The sequence below is a fragment of the Pleurodeles waltl genome, chromosome 3_1 (genome assembly GCF_031143425.1).
Source record: "Pleurodeles waltl isolate 20211129_DDA chromosome 3_1, aPleWal1.hap1.20221129, whole genome shotgun sequence".
Lineage (NCBI taxonomy): Eukaryota > Metazoa > Chordata > Amphibia > Caudata > Salamandridae > Pleurodeles > Pleurodeles waltl.
In genome coordinates this window covers 392,048,398-392,075,850 of record NC_090440.1, presented here as the reverse complement: position 1 = coordinate 392,075,850, position 27,453 = coordinate 392,048,398, and the positions used below count along the sequence as shown (strand labels likewise).

General features: G+C 46.1%; 1 protein-coding gene across 1 annotated transcript in view; it reads right to left on the bottom strand.

The window, feature by feature from the left end:
• The window catches only part of TMC3 (transmembrane channel like 3), a 627,915-nt gene that overhangs the window by 105,329 nt on the left and 495,133 nt on the right, over nt 1-27,453 (bottom strand). The window contains exons 14-17 of the mRNA XM_069222582.1: nt 23,764-23,892; nt 22,864-22,931; nt 21,741-21,869; nt 17,511-17,621 (exon numbers count right to left, since the gene is read on the bottom strand). Coding sequence (XP_069078683.1) covers nt 17,511-17,621; nt 21,741-21,869; nt 22,864-22,931; nt 23,764-23,892 — 437 coding nt within the window. The remainder of the gene's footprint in view (nt 1-17,510; nt 17,622-21,740; nt 21,870-22,863; nt 22,932-23,763; nt 23,893-27,453) is intronic.

Sequence of the window (27,453 nt, the reverse complement as noted above, 5' to 3'; positions counted from 1 at the left end):
TGCACTCACAATTTAAAAAAAAATCTTTTGGTAAAGTTGGTATTTAAATTGTCAGTTTGAAAATGCCACTTTTAGAAAGTGGGCATTTTCTTGCTTAAACCATTCTGTGACTCTGCCTGTTTGTGGATTCCCTGTCCGGGTCAGACTGACAGTTGGGCTGTTCTGAATTCCCTCTAGACAGTTAGACAAAGCGAGCTGGGGAGTAGCCTACATATCCTGATGCGTTATGTGAGCTAGAGTGGAGGGAGGAGTGGGTAATTACTCATGAATGGGCTGTGCCTGTCCTCACAAAATGCAGTCACCAACCCCCTGGTGTGAGCCTGGAGCCTGGCCAGGGTGAGGCAGGATCTTGTGAACAACAGAGGCTTTCCTTTGAAGTTTGTCTACTTCAAAGGCAGAAAGGGGTATACATATTTGACCCAAAACCCCTGAAAATCAGATTTCTTCAAGGATTCAAGAGGATCTTCTGCCAAGGAGAAGAGATGAAGAGCTGAGGAGAAGTGCTGCCCTGGCCTGTGACTGTGCTTTGTTGGGCTATCCTGCAGTTGATGCTTCTGCCTGTGAAAGGGGACAAAGGCTGGACTTTGTTGTGCATTCCTGCTTGAGAAGAATCTCCAAGGGCTTGAGTTGTGCTTGCCTCCTGTTGTTGAAGTCTCAGGGCCATCAAAGACTTCTCTCTGCCATCACTTGGACTCTCTGGTGAGACTCCTGCCCTGCCAAGTAGTGCCCCATCCAGTCCCTGGGCTCTTGGAAGGTAAAGCTGGTGGAAAAGGACTGAAATCCACGCAAACACAGCTGTACGGGAAGTTTTACGACACTCCTTCCGCAATGCAGCTGATAAACAACATGCTGCTGGCTTCACTGCTAAAATCAGCGCTCCATCTGCATCGTGGCTGGGAGATCGAGGCACGGTTTTCTGAAACTGTGTGAGCGGATTTCAATGCAACATCATTGGGCGTGAAAGATTGATGCAAAGCCTGCCCGGATCTAAGGTGCCCTGTCCGGAAATCGACACACCGTTCTCTTGCGAGGGAGTAATATGACGCATTGCCGACCCGACTGGAGAAGGAAACGATGCACAGCGTCACTCACGAGTAGGGAACCGACGCATCGCTGACTCTTCCGACACACGCTCACCTGTGCGGCTTTAATTTTTACACAATCCAGGTACTTTTGTGGAACAACAGCATTCTCACTGTTTTCTAAGGATTAAGGGGGTCATTCTGATCCTGGCGGCCGGTGGCCGCCAGGGCCACCGACCACGGGAGCACCGCCAACAGGCTGGCGGTGCTCCCACGAGCATTCTGACCGCAGCGGTTCAGCCGCGGTCAGAAGCGGAAAGTCGGCGGTCTCCCGCCGACTTCCCGCTGCTCGGCGGAATCCTCCATGGCGGCGGAGCGCGCTCCGCCGCCATGGGGATTCTGACACCCCCTACCGCCATCCTGTTCCTGGCGGGTCTCCCGCCAGGAACAGGATGGCGGTAGGGGGTGCTGCGGGGCCCCTGGGGGCCCCTGCAGTGCCCATGCCAATGGCATGGGCACTGCAGGGGCCCCCGTAAGAGGGCCCCACTGTGTATTTCAGTGTCTGCAATGCAGACACTGAAATACGCGACGGGTGCAAACTGCACCCGTCGCACCCCTGCAACTACGCCGGCTCAATTCTGAGCCGGCGTCCTCGTTGCAGGGGCATTTCCTCTGGGCCGGCGGGCGCTCTTTTGGAGAGCGCCCGCCGGCCCAGAGTAAATGTTTGAATGGCCGCCGCGGTCTTTTGACCGCGGTGCGGTCATTTGGCGGCGGTACCTTGGTGGACGGCCTCCGCCGTCCGCCAAGGTTATAATCACCCCCTAAGACTCTTAGGCCCATATTTATACTTCTTTTAGCACCGCATTTGCGTTGTAGTTTGACGCAAAATCGGCGCAAACTTACAAAATACAGTTGTATTTTGTAAGTTTGCGCCGATTTTGCATAACAAAATTACGCAAATGCGGCTCTAAAAAAGTATAAATATGGGCCTTACTCTTTTGAAAATTTATATCTTGACTTGTGTATGTTGGATTTTTTTAGTTTTGATCTTGTTTGATTTCGATAAATATATCCTATTTTTCTAAACTGGTGTGGTGTCCATCTTGTAGTGTTTTCACTGCATTACTCTGTGTGTTGGTACAAGTACTTTACACATTGCTTCTGGGGTTAAGCCTTTCTGCTGGTTCCAAACTACCAAGGGGGTGAGTGGCGGTTGCTCTGGTGTGTTTCTCCCGTACCCTGACTGGAGTGAGGGTCCCTGCTTGGACAGAGTGCAAACTGACTGCTAACCAGAGACCCCCTTTCTAACACTGGTGATCAGCGATTGGGATTGGACTTGTATTTGTACTTGACATACAGTGATTAAGTGTATACTACTGTTTTCAGCACAGACCATTACGTGACCACGTACTACTTGTCTTGTGAGTTTGATTTTTTGCTTTTTGAACTTTTTTCCTGCTTCCATATTTTTGATGATCTTTTATTGATTTTTGAACTTCTTATTAGGAACTTTTATCTGCCTTGGAACTTTGCATCTGTGAGTGAACCTCACCATCATGTCTCAATCTGGGGATGCATCGACTGTGTCTCCAAAGGCTGTTTTTGAGTTGGAGAAGCTCAAGAGTTATACAACTGCTCAACTAAAACAATTTTGCAAGGATCTTGCCTGTCCCATTAAGAGCTTCACCAGGAAGAAGGAGCTGCAAAGGGCACTGAGGGCCAGGGTGACAGCCAGGGAACCCGGGGGGCACACAGAGGATGAGAGAGAGGATGAGGATGAGGGAGTGCAGAGTATACACAATGGTGTAGTGGGTAGACCTGTTATGCCTGGTGGGAGGGTCTCCAGGGCAGGTACCAGTGTTATTCAAGGGTCTGATTCCTGAAGAACTGCAGCACAGACAGGCAGAGAGGGCTCACCAGTTGGAGTTAGAGAAGCTGAGACTGGCCATAGAAGAGAAAAAGCTGTCCTGGCTCATGAGCTTAGTTTGAGGGAACTAGATCAGAGGAGCCAGTCTAGTAGTGATGGTGGAAGCAGTACCACAGTGCAGCCTGAAGGGAGGGTGCACATTCCTAAGGACTTAGTGAAGCAGTATAAGAGGTACGATGACATATATCTGTGGTTCTAGGGGTATGAGTCTGTTCTCCACATGAACATGGTCCCTGAAGCACATTGGGGGGGGTGGGTCTGTGGAAGCACTTTCAGGTAGAGGGGAGGGACACTCTGACATCCTTAGAGGATCCTCAGGGGCTCTCCTATCATGGAGGATGCCCTACTCACAGCATATGGTCTCACCCCTGAGCAGTACAGGGATACGTTCAGGTCCTACAAAAAGAAGGAATACCAAACTTGGTTGGAGTGTGTTGACTGTTTTTTGCAGGTCACTGGAAGGTTGGGTAAAGGGTAGCAAGGTCACAACTGATGAGGGGCTGTACAATTTGATTGCTTGGGGGCATTTGTCCAGTCTTTGTTTTCGAGAGCTGCGCCAGCAACTAATTGACAGGAAGCTGACTGACCCCAGCAAGCTTGCACAGGAAGTGGACCAGTGGGAGAGCACCAGGAACCTGAAGAGGAGAAGAGATATGGGGGAGACCATGCCAAGGGTGGGCAAGGTCCCCATCAGAACAAGTTGGGGGTTAGGGTAAACAGGGGGAGTTCTCTAAAGGGCCCCAACCTAGTTCCCAGTGTAAGGATTCCCAGCTCCCAGGAGAAAAGAAACCAGGATCTCTATAGGGAAATCTGCAGAGAAGGGCCCCCGCAAGTGCTTTGCATGTGATCAGGTGGGTCACATAAGGGGGGACCACAAATGTCCCAGGGGGACACAGGCACCCACTGGTGCTCAGTCACAGGGGTTGGCTAGTGTAGGTCTTGGGGAGGAATTGGTTCCAGGTGGGTGGGAGCTAGCTGAGATGACCCTTGTCGCTCTAGAGGACAGTGAGATGGTCCAGAGGACCCTCATGCCTGAGAACACTAAGAAGTACAGGGTGACCATCAATGGCCAGAGGGTAGAGGCTCTGAGAGACACAGGAGCCAGTGTGACTATGGTGAGGAGTCACCTGGTGTCTGAAGAGCAGGTAGTTCTCCATGCACTTCACCAGGTTGTTGCAGTGGACAACTCAGAGCGCATGTGTAGAGTGGCACAGGTTTGAATGGGGGTGGTCTCAGGTTCCTTGAGGGTAGCTGGGAGTCCAACCATGCCTATAGATTGTCTGCTTGGCAATGACCTGGAGGATTCCCCTTTGAAGGAGGTGGAATGCAGGTCTCACTTGGAGATATTCGGTACGCCTGGGTGGGCCTGTATGTGCACCTGGTCCAAGGCAGCCCATCATGGTGATAAGGAGGCCCTGGAGCCTGAAACAGTGGCCCAGGTGTCTGCCAGGAGGAGGAAGGGCAAGGGGCGTAGGAAACCAGCTCCAAAATTTCCACAGTACAGGAGGAGACTGAACCTGAGGGGGATGGCCTGGAGACTACAGGGGAACCAGTGGTTGAACTGGGGGAGGTCACTGAGGTGACTCAGTGGCCGCTGGAAGGGGGACCCACCCAGGAGGAATTCTGTGAGGCACAGAGGACATGCCCTACTCTGGAGGTTTTGGGGAAGCAGGCTGCAGACCAGGCATCTGGCAAGGAGCCTGGATTACATTTGATTGACTGGGAGGATGGCCCCTATATAGGGATCCTAAGGTTGCTGAGCCTGGGTCAGCCTGTGTGCTGGTGGTACCCCAATGTTTAGGAGCCTTCCTACTAGGTCTTGCTCATGATGTGCCTTTTGTGGGAAATTTTGGGCAGGATAAGACATTTGGGAGGCTTGTTACCCACTTTCACTAGCCCCAAATGCGAAGGCACTCTGATGCTTACTGCAGGTCTTTCCAAACCTGCCAGGCAAGTGGCAAGAGTGTGGGGAAATGTAAGGCTCTCCTCCAACCTTTTCCAGTGGTTACTGCCCCCTTTGAGAGGGTGGGTAGTGACATTGTGGGGCCTCTGTACCCCAAGACCACCTTGGGCAACATATTTATCCTGGTCTTGGTGGACCATGCCACCCGGGACCAGAAGCCATTCCTTTGAGATCCATCACTGCCCCTGTGGTGGGACGTGCATTGATGGGTGTTTTTACCCATATGGGGTTCCGCAATGAAGTGGTATCTGATAGGGGTACCAAATTCATATCTACTTACATGAAGTCAAGTCTCTGTGGAAGGAGTGTGGGGTGACTTATAAGTTCACCACTCCTTACCACCTCCAAAGTAATGGTCTGGTTGAGAGATTCAACCGCACATTGAAGGGCATGATTATGCACCTGTCAGAGCTCTTGTGGCGGAAGTGGGATCTCCTCTTGCCACGTCCTCTGTTCGCCTACACGAGGGTGCCTCAGAAGGTCTTGGATTTTGTCCCTTTGAGTTACTGTATGGGCACCCTGTCAGGGGACCTTTGAGTCTGGTGAGGGAGGGCATGGAAAAAGCCCCCAGTAAGCCCACCCAGGATGTATTCAGTTACATGCTGGCTTTTAAACAGCCCACTTCCGCGACTTGCTTAGGAGAACCTGGAGGCAAGCCAGGAAGACACGAAGCGCTGGTATGACCAGAATGCCACTCTGGTTGAGTTACAGCCTGGGCAAAAAGTGTGGGTGATGGCCCCAGTGGAGCCTAGGGTGCTTCAGCATAAGTGGACTTCGCCTTTTGAGGTGGTGGAGTGCAAGAGCGATGTCACCTATCTGGTGAACTTGCGGACTCCCAAGAACCCTTTGAGGGTCCTACATGTGACCGCCTCAAGCCTCACTTTGATTGGTCTAAGGTGACCATGCACGTGGCAACTGATGATGGGGTGGAGGAAGAGAGTGAGCCTCTTCCTGACCTCCTGTCTGCCAAGGAGAAAGATGGGTCTGTGGAGGGCATGAACCTCTCTCCCTCACTGACCACAGAGTAACAAAGGGACTGTCGCCAGGTGTTGGGATAGTTTGCCACATTGTTTTCCTTGACCCCAGGGGTCAATCATTTGTTTACCCAGTTTACAGAGCGACTGACAGGCTAGCATCAAAGAGGAAGTCTTTAAAATGTAAGCATTAGGGGTTATTGGTTTTTCTAGTAGCCCTTGGCCCAGCCATGTGGTTTTGGTCCCAAAGGCCGCTGTTCCTGGCGCCACTCCAGAACTCAGGTTCTGTGTGGACTACCAGGGACTCAATGTGGTTACTAAGACGGACGCGCACCCCCTCTCCTGTGCTGATGAGCTGATTGACCGGTTATGGGCTGCCAAGTATCTAATTACTTTTGATTTGACCTTTGGGTATTGGCAGATTTCCCTGATTGAGGGGGCTAAGGAGAGGTCTGCAGTCTCCATAGCAGATAGGCACTACCAGTTTTGTGTGATGCGCTTTGGGATGAAGAATGCCCCTGTCACCTTCCAGAGGTTGGTCAACCAGGTGTTGGCTGGACTGGACGATTTCAGTGCAGCCTACCTTGATGACATTGCTGTGTTCAGCTCCACTTGGGAGGAGCACTTACAGCACCTCTGTAAAGTGTTGGAGGCCCTGCAGAAGGCAGGCCTCACTATTAAGGCACGTAAGTGCCAAAAAGGGCAGGGTTCTGTGGTTTACATTGCAACACCAGGTTGAGAGTGGCCAGGTGGCACCCCTATGAGCAAAAATTGACACTATCCTTGCTTGGGAGCCTCCCAAGACCCAGACAGAGGTGAGAGCGCTTTTTGGGCCTCACAGGATATTACAAGAGATTTTATCAAGGGTATGGCACTGATGCTGAGCCCTTGAATGAGTTAACCCTAAAGAAGCAGCCCAGAAATGTGATCTGGACTGAAGCTTGCCAGACAATTTTTGATTCCCTGAAGGCAGCCATGTTCACGGCACCCGGGCTGAAGGCACCTGACTTCTCTAAGGAATTTGTTGTGCAGACTGATGCCGTCCAGATTCTTCCTCCTTAGTGTTGAGAACTCCCATGTGGGTGGGTAGTTTTTCCCCAATTTCAGCTGGGGTGGACACGTGTTAGACCTGCCATCCTTGGCGTATTTTCCCCTGTCTTTTTTGCCTCTGCTTCCCTTATTTTGACTGTGTGCTGGACTCTGTGTTTGGTTCTCTGGGCACTTTACCACTGCTGTCCAGTGCTAAAGTGCAAGTGCTCCTGTATAAATTATATGTGTAATTGGCTTATTCCTGATTGGCATATTTGATTTATTAGTAAGTCCCTAGTAAAGTGCAGTAGAGGTGCCCAGGGCCTGTAAATCAAATGCTACTAGTGGGCCTGCAGCATTAGTTATGCCACCACGAGTAGCCCTGTATACATGGCTCAGACCTGCCACTGCAATGTCTCTGTGTGCACTTTTAAGCTGCCAATTTGACCTAGCAAGCCTAACCTTCCCTTTTTCTACATGTAAAGCACTCCTAAGGTAGGCCCTAGGTAGCCCCATGGACAGGGTGCAGTGTATTTTAAAGGTGGGACATGTACTGGTCTCTTTTACATGTCCTAACAGTGAAATACTGCTAAATTCATTTTTTACTATTGCAAGGCCAGTCTGTCCTGTCGGGTAACATTGGGATTGCCTTGAAATATCTGTCAAGTGTAATTTCCCTTTGGGAGCAGATTGAGATAGGGAGTTTAAGGTCTCTGAACTCACAATTTAAAAATACATATTTTGGTGAAGTTGTTTTTTAAATGGTAAGTTTGAAAATGCAACTTTTAGAAAGTGGGCATTTTGTAGCTTCACTATTCTGTGCCTCTGCCTGGCTGTGGAATACATGTCTGGGTCAGGATGACAGTTGGGCTGTTTGTGAATTTACTCTAGACAGTCACACAAAGGAAGCTGAGGTGTGCCCTGCATATCCTGATGGGTCTTCCTGGGCTAGAGTGGTGGAAGGAGCTGACACTTGCACCTGAGTAGGGTTGTGCCTGTCCTTATACACAGCAGTCTCCAACACCCTGGAGTGTGTCTGGCGCCAGGGCAGGAAAGGCAGTACGAGCCTTCTCTTTGAAGTGTGCCTACTTAAAAGGCGAAATTGGTATAGGTATTGGACCTCTGACCACCACAAATTTTGAATCCTTCTGGACTGAGGACATTCTGGCAGGAATAAGAGCTGCATGCTGTAGGGGGGACTGCCACTCTGTCTGCTGCTTGTCTGTGCTGGCCTGCTGCTTCTGTCCTGGGAGTGAAAGGACTGGACTTTGATTTCCACTTTCTGCCACAAAAGGGCTTGGACTGAGCTTGGACTGAGCTTGCCTCATGTTAAGAAGTGTCAGGGACATCGAAGACTTCATTTGCCAGCACCTGGGCTCTCTTGCTGAGAGTCCTGACTTGCCTAATGGTGCCAAATCTAGTTCCTGGGCCCTTGGGAGTGACTTCTGGTGCAACCAAGAAGAATCCAAGGACATCGACTACAGAGTGACTGCCTGCACCGGAGCTGTGGTCCCTGCTGAGTGCAATGACTATGAGCAATGCCACAGGCCCGATGCTACTGAGAGACCTCTGAAGTCCTGCCACAGCGTGAGTACCAAGTGCTGTGTCACCAACATCCATGACAGTCGACTCTGACTCTGGCTCAGCACCTGTGGCTCCCTGGTAGAATTGTGACACTGCGTAGTTGACGCCTTGTGTCTTGACCTGCTGGATTCATCAACCCGCCTTGTAAGGAACTGATGCCTTTCCACAGATGCTGCATCACCTCCCCTGCAACAATAAGGAACCAATGCCTTACCTCCCCTGCATAGCAGTAAGGAACCGATGGCTCACCTGCCCGGTAGCAGTAAGAAACCAACGCCGCACCAGCTCCTGAGACCCCTCACTTCCCTGACTCCATGCAATGTCTTTGTTTCCTCGTTTTCCAAGGCACTGTACCTGGGTTATGCGCAACGCAGTGATCAGCCCTCACTACCTCGTGAGTGGCATCGGACTACTGGGAACGAATCTGGCAAAACTTTGTGATTGTGTTTTTAAGTGCTATTCTAAGATTTAATCTTTGAAAATTGGTATCTTTGCTTGTTACAAGTTCAGGACAATGGTATGGAGTAGGGGCCTGATACAGGGACCAGGGACCAGGTTAGTCCAGCTGAAAAAAGTTACTCTTTCAAAGTCTGTCAGGAAGGGTTCCATTTGTAGTGGAGGATGCCATAAGGAGTAGGGAGAGCATCGTGGATGGTCGTTGCAGGCCTGGTGTCGCAGACGGTCGTCTTTTTAGCACAAAGATCTGGTAAGTGTCGCAGACAGCTGTTGCTGGAACTTTGTTTTGACAGTTACTGCAGGTTGTCATTGCTGTAGTGCGAAGTGCGGTTCTGACTGTGCCAGTTGTCGCTGGTGGTCGCTGTAGCATGAAGAGTCAGGTTCACCGGAGCTTTAAATCAATGGTCGTCTTGAGTGGCAGAGTCTCAGCACAAACAGGCCCATTTGTGGGTGTGAAAAGCCAAACAACTTCAGCATTTCATCTTTTCATGTTAGGACAAGAAAATGCCAACTTTCTAAAAGTGCCATTTTCAAAATTGTGACTCAAAATCTGACTTTAAAATTGAAGAGGATTTTAAATTACAATTAATTTGAGACTGAACACGACCTGTTTACCTGCCCCTAATCAAAAGTTAGCATTTATTAATTGTAATAAGGTAATCTAATGTTATTCAGTGGGAGAGGTAAGCCTTATATTAGTGAACAAACAAATGTAGGAGTTTTTCACTACCAGGACATGTAAAAACGAAAACCCATATGTCCTGCATTTTAAAAACAATTCACCCAACCCTATTGACCTTTAAGGCTTACCTTAGGGGTGCCTTATATGTATTCAAAAGGAAGGTTTAGGCCTGCCAAAAGGTTTATTTTGCTAGGTTGAATTGACAGTTTAGAATTGCACTACAGGCTGCAATGGCACGTCTAAGACATGTTTTAAAATGCCACTATGTTTGGGGCACAGTGAGTGCTGCTGACCTATTAGTGGGATTTAATTTACAGGCCCTGGATACCATGTAGTACCATATCTAGTGACTTATAAATAAATTAAATGTGCAAATCAGGTGTAGGCCAATTTACCATGTTTAGGGAGTACAGACACGTTAGCAATCGTTAGCAGTTGTAAAGTGCATAGAGTCCTAAAGGCAGCAAAAGCAAATTCAGCAAATTAGGAGGGATGAAGGCAATAGGCCTGGGGTTGACACTGCACGGAAGAACACATCAAACACCTTTCTTCCTTTAATTTTCTCTTTTCCTCCCTTTCTTAATTTCTCTACTTTTATATCCTTTCACTTGATTCTGTTCTTCCCTTTCTTTGATGTGTTGGCCTTTTCCTTCTCTGTTTCTCTGTGCTTTGTCATCTGTTTCCCTCTTCCCATTTCATTCTTTTGAAATGGCAATTTTTTTGTGTGGTATCCCCCCAGATTTTTGCCCTTTGTACCTGAACCAGTTTTTGTTAGTATTAGGACTCTGTGAACTTTACCCGTTAATCAGTGGTAAAGCGTTAATTCTCTCCCTTTTAAAAATGGTAACATTGGCACATTAATTTACTTATCAGTCTCTAGTTTATGGCAATATATGTGCCAAGGGCCTGTGAATTAAATGCCCTGCAGCACCCATTGTTCCTCTCACTTAAACTTTTGCCAGGCCTACACCTTCCCTTTTAATAATTAATAGGCACCCCTAAGGTAGGCCCTAACTGTTCATGGGGCAGTATGCATTGTATTTAAAACGCATGACATGAATATTTAATGTTTTACATATCCTGGCAGTGAAAAACATCCAAAGTCTTTTTTCACTGCAGCAAGGCTAGCTTCCTCATGGATTAACAATGGTTTAACTTATTACAAAAATAAGTGCTAAATTATGTTTGGGAAAAGCTAGAAAAATACTTCTTCCACACACTTTACGTGTATTATAAAACTCTTCTTTGTGGTAAAGTTGTATTTGAAATTACTATTTGCAAAATGCCACTTTTTGAAAGTTTGTATTTTCCTACCTAAAGCCAAATGTGTCTTTCTGCCAATGTCAGAGGTCACCTTACTGTTTATGGCCCTCCTGTGGCGTGATATTTATTCTTCCCTGACAGTGCACAAAAGGGCCTGGATGTGGAGAGGTGAGGGTATTCCTAACAGGATGGATGGGAGGAGCTGGAACCCTGCTCTCACTACACTCCAAAGGGTAGCCTGGGGCTGAACCCAGCCCTTCCTGACTTCAGAAGAAGCATATCCTATCACTGACAAGTGCAGCTGACACCTGGGCTTGCCTGTCCTTTATTTTGCTATACAAAACTAGAGGCAAACCCAAGGGAAAGAGAAGAACTGACCAAAACCTGTTTTATGGGTAGGCCAGGGGTGGTCTCCCATCCACAGGTTGGAACTGATTATAAAAGTGGCATCCCCAGCACTTGAATTCAGAACACTCCTAGACCTAACAAGATTCAGAATAAAGATTGTCCTGGAGAAGGAACTTGGACTTTCTTATCTTGAACCCAGGACCCCAGAAGTGACTCCAAGGGTCAGGTGGCTGACCTTCTGTTTGAGGCCTTTCCTGCTTTCAAGCTGACCTCATCCAACTGGACCTGACATGGGCCCCTTGCTGGACTCTGACTCCCTCGAGCCCCAAGTGCTGTTCTCAGAGTTCTGAGCTGGAGTCAGAGTGTACTTCTCACAGCCTAACTGAATGTTCCACTGGGTCTGATGCACAGCGATGGTGAGGTTCACGGAGGTATGTAGATTTTGATTGAAGGCTTCATTGGCTCTGATGCAAAGCCCTACAGAGCTGCGCCTCGCCTCACTGAAGTCTTCATTGGAACAATAGGAAGCAACCCAAAGCCCAGGAGAGCTATACAGACCCCCCCGCTACCCCAAGGGCTTTACAGGCTTGTTTTACTAGACAAACTAGAGGAAAATCGAGGGGAAAGAGAAGAACTGACCAGAACCAGTTTTGGTGGTAGACACAAAGCCTTGCAGAGCTGCTCTGCTCCTCACTGAAGCCTATAGCAGATCCGAGAGACACAGATCTCAGCAAACAACGCCGTGGCGACCCCGCATGAAAGTCAGCAGGTAAAACGTTAGTAGGTCACACTTGGTCCTGTATTGGGCCCGTGCTTCCTCTCGGTCAACCTGAACTTTGTCCAGTCCAGTGTGACCAGATACCACAGTTGACGCTTCACATCATTTGGTACTATTTTTACCTAAAACTTTAAAAAACTCTAACTCCCGTTCTATATATTGTATTTTTGTTGTTTTGGTGTCATTGTATTTATTAGAACATTCTCTAAATTGGTTTGGGATTCTTCCTTTTTTGTGTTTTCACTTTATTACTGTTTGAGTGCTTTATAAATACTTTACACAATATAAATAAAGCCTTGCTGTTTCTGTGGCAAGCTACCACAAGATTAAGCACAGGTTTATTTAGTGTCTTTTGTGGTCCATCCTGTCAAGGATTGTGATTATTATTTGAAGTGAATTCGCATCCCATTCAACCAATAATCCAAAATCTTACACTTTCCTTCTACATTTCCATTATCTTCTTTAACCTCTTCTGTGCCGGGGACGTAATGGTTACATCCACCGGCACAGTGTTCCTGTGCCGAGGACGTAACCATTACTTCCTCAGCATGGAGCTCTGAGGGAGCGCTAGCGCTCCCTCCGTGGGCTTCCCTCCCATCCCCCCAAGGCAGGGATGGAAGGGGAAGCCCTTCCCCTTCCACCCCCCTACTGCCCCTGACCCCCCAGTGACGTCTGATGACATCAGCGCGCATTTGTACGCTGAACTCATCAGAGACAATTTTCCATTGCGCTGGAAGCTCAGCTTCCAGCGTGATCGGAAGAGAAATGCAAAGCATTTCTCTTCCAATCATGTGACGGGGGCCTGGGAGGCTTCAAAGGGAAGGAAAGGGATTTCCTCCCCTTTGAAGTCTCTCAGAGCATTTCAGAAGCCGGATCATGAAGCGATCCAGCTTCTGAAATGCCCACTAGACACCAGAGATGTTTTGTAAAAATGAAACTGGCATAAAGGGAGCTACCCCTGGGGCAACGGTTGCTCCCCAGGGGTGTAATGTTTTTCAAGGCCTTTTCTGCCCCCCCGGGGGCAGATTGGCCTATTGTTATTAGGCTGAGCTGCCAAAGGGGGGACAGAAACCTCCAGGCACCAGGGATCTTTTTTTTTTTTTTTTCAGTGGTGGGGGGGGCGACCCCTTAGGCAAGGGTCGCTCCCCTAGGGGGGAAATTATATTTAGGCCATTTCTGCCCCCAAGCCTATTTTTATGAGGCCAATCTGCCCCCAAGGGGGCAGGAATCACTAGACACCAGGGAGTTGTTTTTTTACGGCAAATTCACGGAAGGGGAGCGACCCCTTAGGTAAGGGTCACTCCCCGGGGGAGGGGGACAATTTATTTTAGGCCAATTCTTCCCCCCTGGGGGCAGATTGGCCTATTGTTATTAGGCCGATCTGCCCCTGGGGGGGGGGCTGAAACCTCTAGGCGCCAGGGATAAAAAAAAATTTGTTTTTGTTTTTTAGAGGTAGGGAGCGACCCCTTAGTCAAGGGTCGCTCCCCTGGGGGCAAGTTATATTTAGACCATTTCTTTCCCCCTTGGGGACAGATTGGCCGATTTTTGTTAGGACAATCTGCCCCCAGGGGGGGGCAGAAACCACTAGGCACACAGGATTTTTATTTTTTGCACCAATTTCACGCAAGGGGGCAGAAACCACTAGGCACACTGGATTTTTATTTTTTGCACCAATTTCACGCAAGGGGAGCAACCCCTTAGTCAAGGGTCGCTCCCGGGGGAGCAAATTTATTTTAAGCCAATTCTGCCCCCTCCTGGGGGCAGAAACCTCTAGGCGCCAGGGATCACTTTTTTTTTTTTTTTGGTTTTTAGAGGTGGGGAGCAACCTCTTAGGCAAGGGTCGCTCCCCTGGGGGACAAATTGTATTTAGACCATTTCTGCCCAACTTGGGGGCAGATCCGCTGATTTTTGTTAGGCCAATCGGGGCAGAAACCACTTGGCACCGGGGAATTTTTTTTGCACCAATTTCACGCAAGTGGAGCGACCCTTAGGCAACGGTCGCTCCCCTGGGGGGGGGGCAAATTTATTTTTGGTCATTTCTGCTCCCCTTGGGGGCAGATCGCCGTATTTCCATTAGCGGCAGAAACCACTTAGGCTCCAGGGATTGGTGTGTGTGTGTGTGTTTGCTTTAGGGGGGCAGCCCCTTCGGTAAGGGTCACTCCCCATGGGGGCACATTGCTGTTGGCCATATCTGCCCCCCCTTGGGGGCAGATTGGCCTATTGTTGGAATGCTCATCTGCCCCCAATGGGGAGGGGGAGAGCAGAAAGCACACCAGAGACCAGGGATTTTTTTTTCTCCAAAATAAGAGGGTGGTGTATGGCCATACCCCCACCCCAAATAAACGGGGCCAAAGTTGCTCTGCCCACCAATGGGCAGATGGAGCAATTACCCCCGATCCACACCCCGGGGGGCAGAAAGTCTACTAGATGGCATGGAATTAAAACAATATATATATTGGGGTGGTGGCTACCATCCAGTATGGGCCTGGTTATGCCCCCACCCCAAATGAAGGGGGTAACAGTCTTTCAGCTCTCCCCCCACACTAAAACATCTTATCCCACAGCAAGCAAGAAGACATTTGATTATTTTGGGTTTTGGTTTAACATTTGGGCCATGAGAGCTTGGCTAACTCTCAAAATCGTCCCACTTGGAATGGTGAGGGCTGCACTTGATGGACTTTGGGACGCTGCCATGTAGAAAAATCCACAAGACCTAGACACATCTGAAAACTAAACATCTGGGTGATTCCAGGGTGGTGTGTTTCGCATGAACCCCACACCATTTTCTTACCCACAATGCCCTGCAAACCTTCAACTTTGCTGGAAATCACACATTTTTCCCACATTTTTGTGATGGAACATTCAGGAATCTGCAGGAATCCACAAAATTCCTACCACCCAGAATTGTCCCATCTATACCGATAAAAATTCTCCTGCACTTGTCAGCCAAAAAAAGTTCTTTTCAAACTGCCCTTTTGGACCCGTTTTGGATCCCCCTCAATGTCAACATGTTTTTGGCTCTTCCCAGTCACAAGCACTTGGCCCACCTACACAAATGAGGTATCATTTTTACCTGGAGACTGAGGGGAACGTTGGGTGGCATGAAATTTGTCCCAGTGCGGTGATCCCACACAGAAATGTGGGAAAATTTGATTTTTTTAGCTAAATTTGAGGTTTGCTGAGGATTCTGGGTGTGAAAACATTGGGGGATCCATGCAAGTCACACCTCCCTGGACTCCCTCGGTGTCTAGTTTTCAGAAATGTCTGGGTTTGGTAGGTTTCCCTATATGGATGCTGAGCCCAGGACCAAAAACGCAGGTACCCCCGCAAAAACAGGTAGTTTTGTATTTAATAATTTTGATGTGTCCAGAAAGTGTTTTGGGGCATTTCCTTTCGCAGGCAGTAAGCCTACCCACAAAAGTGAGGTACCATTTTCATCAGGTGACTTGGGGGAATGCTGGGTGGAAGGAAATTTGTGGATCCTCTCTGATTCCACAACTTTCTGTCACCAAAATAAGAGGAAAAGGTGCTTTTTGGCCAAATTTTGAGGTTTGCAAAGGATTCTGGGTAACACACCCTGGTCAGAGCCCCACAAGTCACCCCATCTTGGATTTTCCTAGGTGTCTTTTTTTCAAAACTATGCAGGTTTGCTAGGTTTCCCTAGATGCCGGCTGAGCTAGAGGCCAAAATCCACAGCTAGGCATTTTGCAAAAAACAGCTCTGTTTTCTTTGTGAAAATGAGATGTGTCCACGTTGTGTTTTGGGGCATTTCTTGTCCACGGGCACTAAGCCTACCCCCACAAGTGAGGTACCATTTTTACTGGGAGACTTGGGGGAATGCTGGGAAATTTGTGGCTCCTCTCAGATTTCAGAACTTTCTGTCACTGAAAGGAGAGGAAAAAGTGTTTTGGGGCCAAATTTTTAGGTTTGCAAAGGATTCTGGGTAACAGAACCTGGTCAGAGCCCCACAAGTCACCCCATCTTGGATTACCCTAGGTGTCTAGTTTTCAAACTGCGCAGGTTTGCTAGGTTTCCCTACGTGCTGGCTAAGCTAGAGGACGAAATCCACAGCTAGGCACTTTGCAAAAAAACAACTCTGTTTTCTTTGTGAAAATGTGATGTGTTCTCGTTGTGTTTTGGGGCATTTCCTGTCACGAGCGCTAGGCCTACCCACGCAAGTGAGGTACCATTTTTATCAGGAGACTTGCAGGAACACAGAATAGCAAAACAGGTGTCATTGCCCCTTGTCCTTCGCTACATTTTTTCCTTCCAAATGTAAGACAGTGTGTAAAAAAGATGTCTATTTGAGAAATGCCCTGTAATTCACATGCTAGTATTGGCACCCCGGAATTCAGAGATGTGTAACTAACCACTGCTTCTCAACACCTTATCTTGTGGCCATTTTGAGAATACAAAGGTTTTCTTGATACCTATTTTTCACTTTTTATATTACAGCAAATTATTTGCTCTATACCCAGTATAGAATGAAAACCCATTGCAAGGTGCAGCTCATTTATTGGCTCTGGGTACCCAGGGTTCTTGATGAACCTAAAAGCCCTGTATATCCCCGAAACCAGAAGAGTCCAGCAGACGTAACGGTATATTGCTTTCAAAAATTTTACATCGCAGAAAAAAGTTACAGAGTAAAACGTGGAGAAAAATTGCTGTTTTTTTTCCCCTCAATTTCAATATTCTTTTATTTCAGCTGTTAGTTTCTGTATGAAACACTTGTAGGATCTACACAAATGACCCCTTGCTGAATTCAGAATTTTTTGTACTTTTCAGAAAGGTTTAGCTTTCTGACATCCAGCATTGGTTTCTTACCAATTTCTGTCACTAACTGGATGGATGCTGAAAGCACTAAAAATAGTAAAAATGGGGTATGTACCAGTAAAATGTCAAAATTGTGTTGGAAAATTGGGTTTTCTAATTCAAGTCTGCCTGTTCCTGAAAGCTGGGACGATGGTGGGTTTACCACCACAAACCCTTTGTTGATGCCATTTTCAGGGGAAAAACCACAAGCCTTCTTCTGCAGCCCTTTTCCCCATTTTTTAGAAAAAAACTAACTTTTCGGTGTATTTTGGCTAATTTCTTGGTCTCCTCCAGGGGAACCCACAAAGTCTGGGTACCTCTAGAATTCCTAGGATGTTGGAAAAAAGGACGCAAACTTGGCATGGGTAGCTTATGTAGAGAAAAAGTTATGAGGGCCTAAGCACAAACTGCCACAAATAGCCAAAAAAAGGCTCGGCACAGGAGGGGAAAAGGCCTGGCAACGAAGGGGTTAAACTCTTTTGTCATAACACAACATAACATAACATAAGAAAACATAACATAACATGACAGGTTAACTGTGATGTAGTGAGAGAAAATAAAATATATTCTGAAGCAACATTGATTTTTTTGCATGTAAATTTTATATTAATAACATATTTTTCACATTTTATATAAAGATTGCGGAAGGTACAAACATCTACGATCACTTACCTAAAAGGTCCGCAGTTTAGGGAGGGCTTATATCTTGCAATGGAAAATACTGTTGGCAGCATGCACAGAAACAGCATAAAGAGCAGCATTGCTAAGTAGAAGTTATTAGACCTGCAGAACAGTAAAGGAAATGTATTAGTAGAGCAGGTTGCTCGAGATGACGCCAAGAAAAAACAGCATGATAATGAGAAATCACAGCAGGGCACATTTTCAGCTATCAGAAGGACTTTGTATTTTCTGCACTATCTTCCAGTGTGTACTCTTTGTGGTTCTAAATGGCTCACCATTTTCTTTCACAAGCAGAACAGCTGTTAGCTCTGTCTGCAAGATTCAAAGCTTCATTAAAATGCAACGTTTGACCCCAATTTTCTTATGTACTGTTGCCCGATAGATATTAATTTACAATTCTGATGAAATTAATAACTTTCACATCAGATACCATTTACATATTGTGGGAAGAATAAAGAGGAGTTCCACTAAACCAATTAGCTTCTATGCTGCTTAAAGTTCAGCTATTTAACATGGGTTGACAGCGATTAAATAAATTGGGAAATAAATGAACATTTTATTGTCTTGTCTTGATGTAAATAACTTATTTTAAAAAACTTTTCATGTGAGAAGAGTACCGGATGATGCATTTTGGAAGTGCAATTTTGCAGGAGAATTTGCTTGTTTAATGTTTAATGAGATTTAATTCCAAAAGACTAATTTCCATTTCTGATTAGATTCCTATGTTATTTGCAGCTCGATAAAAAGGGAGGTAAATCGTGTTGCGCACCGTTAATATTCGTAAGAACTATCAGAGTAATGAAGGAGTAAATATTGTTTATGTTTTTTTAGAACGGGATAGTTAGTTTCCTTGACTAAGAATAGGTATTTGCCATTCTTGTTTAAATGTGCCCATTGACAGGTGTGAACTAAGGTAATTTCTGTTCGGTTGAGTGTTCAGTGGTCGTCTAGAACAGTGTTGTCCAACCTTTTTATCGCCGCGGAATGGTAAATGTTTGATAATTTTTCCATGGCCCGCTTGTCCCATTGTGTGACAAGCGGGCCACGGAAATATTATCAAACATTTCCTGCCTGCCACAGTGGGGCGCCCGGTGCCGATTGATCCACAGACTGGCACCGGTCCGTGGCCCGGGGGTTGGGGAACACTGCTCTAGAACACTTGTTGAAGGTATCTGTGAATGCCTCTGCTTTTATCTGTTTGAGACATGCCTTTTCACTTGAAGCACTGTGAAACATGTGGGTTATTGTATCCAATCCAGACATTCGGTATGCTTTGAACAAAACATTCCCTCAACTTGAGTTTTATGTACGACAGAAATGTATTTGTGAAGACAGAAAAGGAAGGACATTCACTGTAATGTCCGCTATTTATGGTCAAGCAAACATATGCCCGAATATACATTTTTCACATGAATGGTATCAATCCCTATGATGATTGTAAATTATCTTTTCTGAGGGTCATATCTCAAAAATGCCCTACCCTAGATGGTGACTGAATAACTCTAGCCCATTTCTTCTCCTGGGTGATGAGGGTTGGTGTTAAGAATCAGCTGCTCCTTCCCCACCATTATCATTGGAGTCCTTTTTCTAAGTAAGCAGTCAGGTACCTGGTGCATTTCTAATAAGCATATTACCACTGGCATTGAGCTGAGCAGAGAAAAACATATTTTCTTTCTGTGTACTTCATGTTTCAATGATTGGTGACTTGCAAATCTCCTAAGAGCACAGTAGGGAACTTCATCCTTGTCATTTGTGTACAGGGACTGATATTGGGCATACTGAACTAAAAACCTGTGCGCTTATTACTTTTCGCACATTTGCCCATGTTTCTGTGAACTCTGCTCTGCACACACCATATTTTTACCTTATATTTTGAGTGATTAATGCCATTCATCCCTGTTAATAGTGCACTGCACTCCCACTCTCATCTGATTGGTGCTTTACACTGTAAAACATTCTCAGTTAATGTAGATAGCCATTTTTATTTTCACATTTGTCCTGCAATGATTTTATCGATACTTACCGTGACCGGTGATCTAATGCTCAGTCCATATAAAATGGAAATCATCTGATCTGTGGAATTCTCCAACCAATCTTTATTGTCTCCACTAATCTTTTTTCAATCTTAAATTCTTTCTTCTCCCTCTGATACATGTTTACATATTATCCTTTGGCAATGACTTGGTCATGCCACCTACTGACAAGATTGCCTTTGGCCAGCTGTGAGCACGTTCTGAACAAAGGGCAAGATCCTTGCCCACACTATGGGCCTCATTACAACCCTGGCAGTCTAATGACCGCCAAGGTCACGGTGGTGGTCGGACCGGCGCCAATGTGGTGGTCCGCGTGCCATATTATGACCATGGCAGTAGCGCTATGGTCGGACCACCAGCACAGGCAGTTTTCATCTACACGATGGTCTGGCAGTGCCGGCTGTCCTAATCCGCCAGGGCATCTATGCAAGCAGCACTGCCTTGGGGATTACGACCCCCTTTTCCGCCAGGGGTTTAATGGCCGTAACCCTGCCATGAAAAGGCTGATGGAGCTGGAGTGCAAGGTGTAACAGGGGGCCTGCACAGCCATGCACGTGGCATGGGAAGTGCAGAGGCCACCCGGCCAGCTCCATCGCAATGTTCACTGTCTGCTGTGCACCCAATGCACTACAGCATTGCCACCGGCTCGATTACGAGCCAGAAACAATGCTGTAGGCCGTTTCCCAATAGCTGCAACCTCCACATCGGAACTTTGGCAGACGGGCTTTTCCGTCTGCCGAAGTCATAAACAGGGCCTCTGTGTCTATTGCCTCCCTATTATGTGAACCTGCATGGCAGTGAAGGCCAGGCTTAACTAACATGGACAAGGAGAGTTTTATTTTTACTTTTGAATTGCACTATTGTAAAACAAGTCAAAATGTAACTTGCAAACACCTCGTGATAAAACTGATGCCCTCATGCTCATTATTGGACCAGCAGCGCCAGCATTCAAACCCCTGTATGTTTTTGTGCTTTTTTCCCACTAATACACATGCTCTACCCCTCTGAGGTATGTGCTGCTTCACCTGAGGATGTTATTTGGTCACTGAATGGCTGTGGTAAATTTCTTATTCCCATGGTGTGTATTGCCGAGCTACAAAGCAGAAGTGGCAACTTATGAGCAGCAGCAGCTGGTAATTTGAGCAGGGAATGGGGGGCCACACACACATTCTCATATTCACTCACATACATGCATACTCACTTATACGCATGCATTCACAAGCGTGCACACATAAAACCACCATTCACAAGCACATACACACGTACACACCCATTCATAGTATACATGTACAAATACACATACATTCATACACTATACACACATGCACCAAACATTTAAAAAAACGTATTGGCCCCAACGGTAGTGGCGATGGGGGAAGGGAATTCACAATAGTTCTTGGAGGATTGAGACTGCCGCCTTCTCTCATTGGCTGACATTGTTATGGGTCAGGCAGTGGAGGCAGCAGTCCCTTTCTTGTCACAGAGTGGGATGGGTCTGTGAGATAGCTGACCCCTCCCAATCTGTGACAAGTGTCACAGGGACTTAAAACAGAAGTGCCCAGATCTGAGTCTATCTGTAATGTCCTCCCCACCCATCATCACAAGGGGAGGACCTTCTTGCACTTTGCCAGGCCCCACGCCAATGAAATCTTTAACCTGACAACGTTCAGCACAGGCATCCAGGCACAAGCATGTACCTTGCCTGTCTGCCTGACCAGAAAGAAAGACCTCTGCACAGCTTAACAGACACTATTCATATATGCACAAAAGATGAGGCAGGGTGGGACCCCCTCAGCCCATAATGATGTGCCGCTACTGCTGGTGTGTCAGATGGGTTTGTAGTTGTTTTTTGATGCCTGAGTTCAGTTGGAAATCTGGTCAATCAGTCAAGCTGTGAGAGATTCCCAAGCGTTTCATTTGCAGATATGTATAAAAAATAACTTGAGGCCATTGCATACGGTTTCTGGGTTATGTTACATTTGATTTTAACTTTCTTGTTCAAAGCCAGAAAAACAACAAGCCTCTCCATATAAAATAACCTCTGTATGTGATTGACGTTTGTTAACGGTATTCACATATGTTGCTGCTCATGTGCTCAGAGGATTAATTGTAATGTTAGTACATGACAGCCAATGGACTATCGTTTTGTTTTTAACGTCTTTCTTGGCCAGTATTTGTGTTTACTCACCTCGAAGCTCGGAATACCTGCTGGTGTGGGACGTTGCATGTTAGCACTGCCCAGCTTCTCAAATACATGAGGCCAATTAATTTGAAAACATTGCAGGCTGGGAGACATGGTGAAAAGAAGGCACCCATCCTAAAACAACAAGCATAGTTGTAACTTTACAAACGTTATAGTAGAACAGACATGTAAAGTACAGTAATGGATATTACTCATAAATGACATTGTGCTAAAACTATCTCAATTTGGACTCAGTATAATAAAGTTAATGTAGTGATTTTTCAAAAACCCACATGAGATTTAGCAGTTATTGGAGGAAATGCCCTGTATAGACTGTCAGCTCTGGAATAAACTCATCTTTAGCTCGTGCCAGCTGTAGGTAATCAAATAAATCACACACAAAAAAATATACATATATAGAGGGGCTTTGGATCAGTCTTCTTCTTCCTTTGGTTTGTTCAGCTTCCATCCACCACAACATACAGTTGGGGCAATGGATCAGCCTACTTCAGTCTTTGACCCTCTTTCACTGCGAGCAATAACATTTTTTCAAATGACATGTCATTCAGCCTTGGAAGAATTCCACTTAAGTGCTTTCAGTGCTCTAGCAGGTTGGGCAATATTTTACTTGTTTGTTTCCCCATTTTTATCTTTTTCAGTCGTCCTTGAATGTTTAAACTGTATCTTCAGTTTTTCAAAGCCAAAAGTAAATTTTCATTGCACTAATAAATATCATATTTTCTTTGAAATGCATTAAAACCAAAAAGTATTTCAGTAACAGTTCTAAGAACACAAACCAGCTTCCAAGTAAACATGTGTTCTTTTACAATTGTATGCAAAGATTTTTTTTCCCTTTGTGTATTCTTTCCTTTTTGTAGCGTATGCTAGCCATAAAAAATAATATAAACGAAGTAACCATCTCAACAGCTTGCTAAGGTCAGGCTTATTGGCTTTATCAATGCATTTTCACATGCTAATTGAAAAGCAATTCAGACGATGGTGGGATTTGCTTACATTCTTTGCCAATCTAACATCCATTACCATTTACAGATGTTTTCATGCTCTGATAATAGATTTTTTTAGCTACCTATCAGCTTGGAAATGTGTGATTAGTTACAGTTTTACATACCAGATCATTCCTTGATTGTAGACCAAATGTAGCACATTCTCTGCAATTTTGAACTCTCCGTATTCAGGCTGTAATGAAAGGTGCCATAAGGAATAATACAAGATACCATTTCCAAAGATGAACATCTACTAAAATATATTTGTTAAAATAGGTGACATTTCTGTGGCGGAAATAAAACATAATTAAGACAACTGTAAGTAAGATAATCTGTTTTGCCATTCATGATATCTCACAAAGATTTTATAGCCATTATATATTGTCAAGTCAAATGTATCTTGTTCTGTGATTTTGAAATATTTTCAGATTTCATTGTTTGTTTGCTCTGTTTTTATAGTATGATTCACTTTTTTAGATAAACTTTTCATTGTCTCCTGTTTTAAGCTCTTCTGATAGCGGAGCAAACATGTAAGACCTCTTTAACTTCTGGATTGAAACTTTCTATCTAATTAAGGTGAACTCGGCCATTTTTCTACTCCCTTATATTGAAGGGTTATTATGTTGAGGCGTGTGCGTGCACGCGTGCGCAATGACTGGTAAGTAGGATGAGCGGCCTGCCATCTATAGCAATCGAGCGTTAAAGGGTCCCCTTTAGACTTATTAAGTGAAATATAACCTTCCATAATCTATGTGTTATCTCTCGAAGTCTGACGCATAATTTTTCAAGTTGCATCCCACCATCATCTGATAATGTACGCTTAGCTTTTTTTAACAACCTATAGTACTTTCTGCTTTCCTTTCCTATGTAGTTGGTTCAGTTTTCCATCAGTATCACACGGAACAGGACTACAGTGCAATCAGTTCAATGGAGGTTATGTTTACACCATCTAGCTGTGGTGATAGATTGGATACACACTTGTGAATATTGTTCTAACGTCATTTTAACATAAAAACACTACTTACAAATTTGCTCTCCAAATCCCAACACCAGCAGTCGCTTAAGTAGCGAACAAAAAGACCTCGGAAAAAATCAATCAACAGAATGCTTGCCACAGTAAAAATCATGTCAATAATGGACAGCTTCAGCATTTCCTGAAAAAGAAAGCACAATTCAGAACTGTCTTGGTGGGTTATAAAGAAATATACCGGTAGTTGTTAATAAAATACCACATTTCAATATTCTTGATTACTTGCTCTCACTGCTCTACTCATGCCCTCATTATGAGTGGGCCGGGTAAGCGCTATATTTCAGAATTAGGAGCTTGGCACCTAACCCCACACTCCTGCAGGTTTTCCCTGATAACTGCATGTCAAAGCTGCTGAAGTTTATTAGGTCAAACGTTCCTGTTAAGTATCGGAAATGCAGATTTTGGTGCGCTAAGCACGACAATCTGCATGTTATTCCTCTTATTTGGGGACAAACCCCTAATTGTGAGTTATATTTAGGACCCAAACAATTCCAATCCAGCAGGGTCGGATTTTGTCACATCCAATAAATATCAGCCCAGACACTGGGCCACTTGTAATAAGAGCCATAGGCCCTCATTCTGACCTTGGCGGTCGGCGGAGAGGCGGCGGTCGGACCGCGAACAGACCGGCGGTATTAAAAATGGCATTCTGACCGCGGCGGTCACCGCCGCGACCGACCGCCACTTCCCCACTCCGACAGCCACGGCGGTCATGACCGAGGGGCTGGAGTCTGCGCACTCCGGTCCGGCGGTCGACCCAAGACCGCCAACGGTATCATGACCCTGCTTACCGCCGCGGTTTCTGGCGTTCGGGACCCGCCATGCGAACCATGGCGGTAGGCACTATCGGGGCCAGGGAATTCCTTCCCTGGCACTGATAGGGGTCTCCCCCACCCCCCACTGCCCCCCCGAGTCCTCCCCCCACACCCTCCACCCCCCTGCCACCCCCCAGAGGTGGTATGAACTCCCTCCCCACCCCACCCCGACATGCACATACACGCACCCCGACATGCACACACCCCCAACATGCACATATACACACCCCCTACACACACACATACACAACGGGGACACATACCCGCACACATACATGCCGACATGCGCACCCGCCGAACTACACACATTGCCCATAGGCACAGCAGCACTCCCCGCCCGCATGCACGCACTCACACACCCCCTCTACACACTCACACGCACACCCCCATGCACGCACACATCACACAACACCCCCCACCCCCTCCCCTCACGGACGAACAACTTACCTTGTGCGTTGGTCCTCCGGGAGGTGACAGGAGCCATGGGGAGGTGACCGCCAACAGAAGACCGCCAACAGAAGACCGCCACACAGAAATGTGGGTCGTAATTCTGTGGGCGGTGTTCTGCTGGCGTGGCGGTGGAGGTTGACCAGTCTCCACTTTCCCGCCGACCGCCAGTGTGGCTGCTGGCGGTTTTCCGGCGGAACGCTCCCAGCGGTCAGAATGCGCACAGCGGCATACCGCCGCGGTCGGCGGTCTTCACCGCGGCGGTAACTCGGCGGTCTCGCGAAAAGACCGCCAAGGTCAGAATGAGGCCCATAGTGTCTTGCGTAAGACTGAGTTTCTGCATTGGTTTTAGGAGAATCTTTCGAAGGTATTAATCACAAGCATTTGCAATGCAATAGGTCTCACGTTTTTGAGAGTTAGAGGTATTGGCTCTGTAAATGTTTTTTACTTATGTGTTTTGGAGTGGGTATTTATGGTGTGTAGTGGAATTATGTGGTATTGTGTGCAGTGGAATTATGTGGAGTGATGTGAATGACAATATAGGCCCATAGATAAAGATGGCTTCTTATATCCTCTGTATGTTCAGACACAAGTTTAGCAAAATCAAAAAGCTGGATCTAAAAAGTATGTCTCTATCAAGTACAGATATTTGTAGAGAAACAGAAATAACAGTGAATTTTAACACACAGACAGACAAGTGCCTCGATGCAAGTGAGCAGCACTACAACATTCTGTGTGCGTCTGAAAAGTAATATCAAGTAACATATTATAAAATCATGTACCTTCCCTCTTCTGCATCACTTTGGATTGTTCCAGCAACAGAAAGGCAGTAAAAGTGCTGCTCAAGCTCCAACAAAATGCACACAGAAGAGTTACTAACTATATTGTTAGCTTGTCATGGGCCAAGACGTAGTTTCATGGCATCTGTCGTTTATGGGTAAATTGGTAACACAAACAAAATCTAGCCTTGAAGATGGGACTTTGTGTTTGACACAAGAATTGCAACAATGCATGTAATATGCATTTTGGTGAATGAAGTTAAAAATAATGCTTCCCCTTGAATAAAGTGTGCATGTAATGTAACCAAAGTAGGCAGAAGGAAAATTAATTTGAAAAGCAGTAAACATTTACCCCCCACCCAAAGGAAAAACTGAAAACAAACAAAGTGTTACCGTTTTGCAAAGCCACAGTTGCACAGCAGCAGCTGAGAGTAGAAAAAATTGTAAAAGAGACTAAGGGCCAGATGTAGAAAGATTCCAAATTGCGATTTGCAATTTGCGAGTCCCTGCGACTCGCAAATTGCAAGTCGCAATTTGGAATTCAGAAAGGTGTCTCAGACACCTTCTGCAACTCGCTATGGGGTTGCAAAGACCCACCTCATAAATATTTTTGAGGTGGGTCGCAGTTTGCGACCCCATAGCGAGTCTAGGCACTCACGGGGATGGTGGCCTGCTGGAGACAGCAGACCACCATCTCCGTGACTGCTTTTAAATAAAGCAGTTTTTTTTTTCTCTTTGCAGCCCGTTTTCCTTAAAGGAAAACGAGCTGCAAATAGAAAAAAATACCGAAACCTTTTGTTTCGGTTTTTTTCAGAGTAGGCAGTGGTCCATAGGACCACTGCCTGCTCTGAAAAAATAATTTTGTGAGCATTCACAAAGGGGAAGGGGTCCCGTGGGGACCCCTTCCCCTTTGCGAATGAGTTACCATCCACTTCAAGTGGATGGTAACTGCGAGTTGATTTGCGACCGCTTTCGCGGTCACAAATCAACTTAAATCGCGGTGCGAGTCGCAAATAGGAAGGGAACACCCCTTCCTATTTGCAAGTCGGAAACACATTTTGCGAGTCGGTTCCGACTCGCAAAATGTGTTTCTGCATCGCTTGAGGGCTTTTGCACCTCGCAAACGGCGTTTTTCGCCGTTTGCGAGGTGCAAAAGCCTACCTACATCTGGCCCTAAAATCCGTTGTGAAAACTTTGCGGTGTGTATTGAGTATTATAGGAGGCGATCAATAATGTGCATGTAATGATGTTAGGTGAACACATTTATTTATTGAAAAAACGATGCAGTCCTGAAGTAATTGTGCATGTACTGAAAGGAAGCAGAAGTTAAAGTTATTCCTAAATGTCAATCTGATATACCTCATCTGCAGCTCATTTTATTGCTTGTTCTGGGCAGGTAGGGAATGGGGAAATGCGGCCACCCGTAATGAAAACGTCCTCACAGACCAATGTAACTCATTTATATTGTCAAACCGTCTTTTAACACCATCCCAGTCTTCCTGAAAATGTGCAAAAATGTTTTTACAGCTAAGCATTTAAGTGGCTGGACGTTTGTGAAAAAGTAAAGACTGTACATGGTTTACAAATGTGAAAGCAAATGTCATCAAACACATATATTTTGAAATACACCCAAACACAGCATTC